A 6,623-nucleotide genomic window follows, 5' to 3' on the forward strand; every position below is an offset into this window, starting at 1 on the left:
CATCTTCTTCTGTTTCCTGCATCCCACCTAGAGCAAGATCCGCAAGCGCTCATGGGTGCTGCATGAGTGTGTGGAGCGCGTCCCAGAGAATGTTGATGCAGCTAAAGAGCTGCTGCAGTATGGCCTGAAGGGAACCGACCTTGAAGCCCTGATAGCCATAGGAAAAGGGGAAGATGGGGGCAGGTATAAAAACCTCTTCTCTTCACTCACCATAGACTTACTCCCAAGGACACAACGACCGAGACTGTCCAAGCCGGGGCTCGAACCAGCAACCTTCCGATTACAAGGCGAACTCCCAACTCTTGAGCCACGATCGAAATGCACTGCCTTTTATATGGCTACAAATATAACAGTCTTTTAGGGTTTTTTTATATAAAGTTCTTCACTGCTGTGTCATTTTCTCACCTGTTCATTTAAGCAGTTCCACATGAGATCAGATGATTTGGCCAAATTAGTTAATCAAAATATAATTACATGCAGACAGCATTATGCTTCGCGGAAACGCTCCCAATCGTTACCTGATCATTTTCTGTTTCTTGCACAAAAAACGCCTCGCCGTTCTCCCCAAGCTTCATGTGGAGATCTACTGGTTCTCCATTGATTTCCATGTCCACCTAAAAGCAAAAGGGTGAGAGCTGAACAAACTAGAACATTAAACTTTTCCTCTAAAGATGCCCTTGTTGTAGTTGTTGTTTTTTTTATCTTCTCACCACTTTCTCTCGGGACCGTAGGACCCCCAGCTTGCCAAAGCGCACATGGAATGGCGAGCACTGCAGGGAGCCATCGGGCTGTCTCACAACAATGACGTCGATGCAGCCAGAGAGGGTGGCGGGATTGAGGCCTCGGTACAGCTCTTTGACCTGGACAAACACCTGGCCCGCCAACTGGCCCACGAAATTCATGGTTTGACGGGTCTGGGGGAAGTGAATGGATTAAAATGACTTGCGTAAGTCACCTCTTCCTGAACTCGGTCAACTTTCAAAAGTGGACGCGCTTATGAGTGGGCATCTACCGTAGCAATCTTCAGCCCGTGAATCAAAGCACTGGTGACATAACTCTCACCCCGCTGGAAATAGGGCGAGCTATTCCAACACTCTGAGGTAAAATAAGCTTTCTGTATGGATAAGAGATGAAGAAGGAGTTGAAGCTGTTTCCTGATCTGTAATTACAAACTGTACAAAGAACCTGTTACCACTTTTGACCTTACTGTCTCTCTTACATCTTACATCCCCTCGGGCCTCATACTGTGAGTCTGTAAAGCCTTACAACTGTTTTCCATTCACACATCAAAGGTCAAAGGACAGACTAAGTTAGACCAGACTGTCAAGTCATGTGTATATAATGTAATACAGTAAATATAGCATAAACTCAATGCATAAAACCCCCATCCACCCCCTTATGTATTTTTTAAGCCCATTTGAGTCAAACAACCTTTCAACACCAACAGGATTTAGAGTTCCCCTTAAAAAACAAATGTAAATAGAAACATTTTATAAATAGTTCAGCTTCCATTTCTAGCCTCGCGCTGGTGAAAATTGGAACATATTTAGCGTCTTATATTTGGCCGTAAGCAGGCTACAGAGGGTAAAGACTGACTACTATTACGATTTGTATAGCTTCTTGTAACAGACAGGATGAGAGTGCTGGAGGTGGTGATCCAGGGAAAGATGGCCTTAAATATGTTGGAAAAATGCCAACATATCCTACCCCTTGAGGACATGTGAACAAGAGACGAGGCCCTGTCTGAAGAACAGAGACACCGACTGTTAAATCTTATAAAAGATCTCTTCTAAATTACCTTTGCTGTATTAAATTATTAACTGAATTTTCCACCGGGGCGTTGTGTTACGACACTGTTGACTTTCAAGCAGAGGACTTTTAGTGCAAAATACTGTTACACAGTACAGTGCAGCCTAATCTAAAAATAGATGTCTTGTGTTTGTTCCTCTTTTTGTTTCATCTCAGTGTCTCTGAACACTAGCAAAATACTCGGGCTGGGTTTCAGAAAAAGAGCTCCTCCATCTAAAGAAGACCTTTTATGCACTTTTTCAGCGCCACATTTGTATCCTTTAGAATAGCTTAGTATTATTCACAGTTGAAAAGAATCCTTATTTATCTTAAACTGAGCCTTTATAAAGCCTGAGCATCCACCACTGGAACAGTGTATATATGACAGGAAACATGGAAGAAAGTAATAGATCCACTCTTTGTATTAATTAATTAATTAATTAATTTTTAGAATTATAGTGTGGATGCTATTCATTAATGTAATTAGCACTACTCTCTGGTACGATTACTGTTTACTATTCAACTTAATCTCATTTTTATTATATTTGTTTGGGGCTTTTTTTAAAAATCACCGTTGTGTGCAAATTTTTTCATAGTATAAGGCTCACAATATATGCCTGTGGCACATTCTGCTCTGTGACCAAATAATTTCCCCAGTGGGATCAATAAAGGATCCATCCATCCATCCACTTGTGTTTAGCTGTGGTATGTTCATTTGGAAGAGTCTGGCTGAACAGCTTAGCAGATAATGTGTTCAGTCCCACATCAATACACAGAAACACACAGTACAAGATGCAATCCATTCCTGATTATGAAAGAAAATAAAACCTTCTACATGTAAGGAAATTCCTTTATTTAAATGTTTAAATAAAAAACATGTGATGTGACAAATCAGCTTCCATAACGCATGTTTAAACACCTAAAAGTGTAATAAGGTCTAATCGATATGGTAAACAGCTGACTCATATACCTCCTGACAGGGCAAACGGGAATTTTTTGTGATGAATGAAAAAAGCTTAATGAGCGTAAAGACAGATAAAAGACACACAAGTGGCCAGCGTGGTTATAACAGACATCTACAGAGTAAATAAAGACAGTTTATCATCAGTTTCATCTCAGAGTCAGGTGCAGTCAAATATACATAAACAATCCAAAACATACCTGTTTGAGCTGAGGGGCTGCCTTTTAACCAACACACGGGAGACGAGCGTTTCATCAACCGGGAATAATAAAACAACGAAACATTTTAAAAGACCTCCTGTTCCTCGATACAGGTGATGTCTGATGCCCGGATGCAGCTCCTGGGAGCATGGAGCAAAAACGCTACCGTTTAAGTTAAAGCGTTGACTCTTCCTCTCTAAGCGAGTCTGTTCCTCTCACTCAGGAGTCCTGTCACTGGGTGACGTCACTTGCAAAAAAAAACCCCCGACCCGTTAGTTGGCCAATCAGCGTCGAGCTGTTGAGTTGCCAAGAAGAAAGAAAAAATCGCTTCAGTTGCCACAGTGGCAACAAAATTACCCTCTTTCTTACTTTGTCGGAGCTCTTCTGTGCCTACAGAGTGACTTTATGCTCTTTCGTGACCGTTTACATCCAGTCGCATTAAACTTGTAACCCTGATAACAAAAAAAATAAATCTACAGCAAGACATCTCACTTTACTTAAGTCTTTGACAGCGGGAAGCAGTGGAAGCTTCGTAAGCATTTAAAGTCACCAGTCTGTCAGTCAGGTCTGATGCTGTGAGGTGATCTTTCTAGCCAATCACAGCTCTGCCTCGTAACACATGCCATGTTTGCTTACAGCGCGAGACCCTCCAGTGAGACTGTGCGAAGAGGATGTGGTCGGCTCGTGGTTAGTGAGATTAGGACACTAAACATAAGCAAAAATAGGTATTTAATGTAGAAAGATGCAAACGCTGAGTTTGCAAAGACTAACATACTCGAGAAGGAAACAAAGTCAGGATGTAAATGCACCAATTTCATTTCTAATAAAAAAAAAAGCGGCTCTACTCTCATTAATGGTACAATTACATTACTGCCAAAACCACTCTGTCTGTATCTCTGTGCCTCAGAGCCCAAAATCCTGACAGCAGACTGCTTCTCCCCTCATGCTCCAGGACAAATACTGGACGGGGTTACACGCTACAAAAGCCTCACGTGCAGCTCTTCTGCAACCAAACCAAGCTCAGCCTGTGTGTCTGGGAAAATGTGTCTCTGAGTGAACACGATCTAATTGTTTTTCCAGACTGTGAGGCAGAAAGGGGAAGAGTATGTGTCTTCATAGTAGTTTTCCATCACAACTTAAAATGAGCGTTTATTGTTTTAGGTTTGCACTTTCGCAACCATCCTTTTTCAAATTCTGACGGTTGGTGTCAGGAAATATGAGGCGCTCTTAGTCATTTTTTTCCTCAATGCAAATTTCAAATGGAAGTAATGCAAATATTTTTGGCCAGGATGCTTTTAATCTCGCTTTTGCAGAAGTTTACTTTATTACACTCTATGGTCATCTTTACTCACTGGCCACTTTATTCATTGTTAGCACCTCGTTTTGCCTTCAGGGGCGCCTTAATTCTTCATGGTACAGATTCCATTCTCCTCAGACCTGAGGCATCAATAGGAGACTTCCACCCAGAGAACTGGCCTCAATTAATGTTTGTTCACTTCCAGACCATTCTCTGTAAACCCTACTAATGGTTATATGGAAAAATCCCACTCGATCATCAGTTTCTGAAATGCTCAGACCAGCGTGTCTGGCACTTAAATCAGATGCTCAGTTTGAACTTTAGTGGGTGATCCTCACCATGTTTACATACCTAAATGGATTGTGTTGCTGCCACGTGATCACATATAAGCAACAAGCCTTTTAAGCAGGTGTACCTAAAAAGGGGTCAAAACAACTCATCAGTGTAAAACATGTTATGCTTACACTGTTACACTGAACGCCAAAACACTTTCGCTTTGTTTTTTTACATAAACTATTTTAAATATCTGCAGTAAACACCCTGTCCTTTAAACACTCGATGTTACACATACCGATGTATATCTGTACCATCAGTAAGCCTATCCCAGAGTGCCTACGTAAACAGGCGGGACACACATTATGTCGGTGACAAACGCTGGCGTCACTGGACCCTCCGAGGATACATGAGCCACATAGCTGCCGACATGTTTCCAAGAACACGTTGTTTTGCCAGGCAAACTCAGCCAGCGTTGTACACTTTTAAAAAAGCACATGATATCAGTTTAATTTTCAACATGAATGGTCAGAGACGTGACCTGTGTCAGGCTACAAGAAACCTGCTGACATGTGACAGTCTCACTTGCCTGCTCGGCTGAAGAAAAACATCAGCTTCAAATTTCTACTTGGTGCATTTACACTGTTGTAATAGACCTCAACTGGTGAACATGTAAGCTGTTCTTGTTCTTTTAGGACAGCCCCGCTAAGGGGAAATCATTTTTGCTTTTGTGTTCTCACACCCTGTGAGGCCAAGAGGAAGTGATGACTTGTGAGATGTCAGTTCACTGCCTTCCTAAGCAGTGGTCACATACTGTACTTACAATGTAAGGGTGTAATAGCACACTGTCCATTCTGCAGACAACGTGCTACATTTAACATTTAACATTTAAATGAATTACTGATTTACAGGTAAAATGTTTGCTTGTCCTGTCATAGATCTGGTCATGCACTTTAATACATACAAAAAAATGCAGCGAAAGGTGCTTGACAGTCATTTTTTACAAATGACTCCACCATAAACCGGACTTACTCAACACAGTTTGCCTCAGGTATTACTAATTCTTGTTAAACGACATTTTAATTGAGTCAGTTGTTAAAATAATATAGGTTTCTGATTGGCTGAGGCGATTCTGGCCTGAGGATCATGAGACGGAGGCTGAAAAGACTAAACTCTGACTCAGAGACTAAAAGGAAAAATAATGAGCTTTTCCAGGGCTTATGGTTGCAGATTGTTTTTAAAAAGTCATTTAAGTTAACTGTAAGATGTCAAACAAATACGGAAAAACAAAAAGGAAAACATCTGCTGTCTTTCGGTGTTGGGGATGCATTTGTGAATATAGTTGATAACAACTGCTGTAGGGTATCTCGTAACTTTTACTTGACCTAATGAGTCTGAGCCCGTCATCTTCAGTTTCAGTGGTAACATCTAGTCTTACACTGGTGGATTATGGAAAAATACAACCCCGCTCTCCCTGCTTCTACTCAGAGAACCTACTGCATGACTTTGAAAGGTTGTCGTGACTATTTTATTCATGTTCACATTGCACAAATGCTGAAACACACAAACGGGTATAACTTGCTTTAAGCGTTATTCATGCCTTTGTGTTTTTTTTCCACACATGCAGATGATTTTCTTTTTTCTTAAATCGCTTTACCCAGCTCCAGGTGGTGTCAGTGGCATAGTTCTGAGCAGCCTCATCTAACTCGTCTCCATCTTCTGCTGATATCATGATTCCATAGTGTGTTTAATCCCAGCGGCAGATGTTTGGTCTTTGCCACCTCTCGATAGATATGAGTCTGGTCTGCTCAAGAACTTGTATCCTTACTCTCTCCGCGCATGTCAAGTGTCTGACTGTTGAGTGCAAGTGAACAGCGTCTTACTAAATTTACCCAGGCCCCCTGGTTGGAAACCTGAGCTGGGTCTGGAGTGGTCATCATGCACCAGACCCTTTGATTTCTTAGGCATTTGATGAGGGGGACACCTGCTAAAATTGCATTTTAGTGGAACTGGGCATCTTCCCTTTAGACATGATCACACAAGAATGACACAATAAGCTGCACTGGCACAGAGATCTACCTAATAAGACATGCCTGACAGTGCC

The 6,623-nt window shown here is 41.6% G+C and overlaps 1 protein-coding gene across 3 annotated transcripts in view; it reads right to left on the reverse strand.

Moving 5' to 3' along the window:
* LOC102194372 (phosphatidate phosphatase LPIN1) overlaps window positions 1-6,380 on the reverse strand; it is a 14,434-nt gene extending 8,054 nt beyond the window's left edge. Inside the window, exons 1-4 of one of the 3 annotated variants that reach the window (XM_005745601.1) lie at window positions 6,177-6,380; window positions 1,013-1,114; window positions 711-914; window positions 519-614 (exon numbers count right to left, since the gene is read on the reverse strand). In XM_005745601.1, the coding sequence (XP_005745658.1) occupies window positions 519-614; window positions 711-914; window positions 1,013-1,114; window positions 6,177-6,251 (477 nt within the window). In that variant the 5' untranslated portion in view covers window positions 6,252-6,380. Of the gene's footprint in view, window positions 1-518; window positions 615-710; window positions 915-1,012; window positions 1,115-2,949; window positions 6,141-6,176 lie in introns of those variants that run through there. The other 2 variants (XM_005745602.1, XM_005745603.1) reach the window with 2 other exon arrangements.
* Between the last annotated feature and the right edge of the window lie 243 nt (window positions 6,381-6,623).

The sequence above is a fragment of the Pundamilia nyererei genome, unplaced genomic scaffold (assembly GCF_000239375.1).
Source record: "Pundamilia nyererei isolate P.nyererei 1_Seehausen unplaced genomic scaffold, PunNye1.0 scaffold00161, whole genome shotgun sequence".
In the NCBI taxonomy this organism is placed as follows: Eukaryota; Metazoa; Chordata; class Actinopteri; order Cichliformes; family Cichlidae; genus Pundamilia; species Pundamilia nyererei.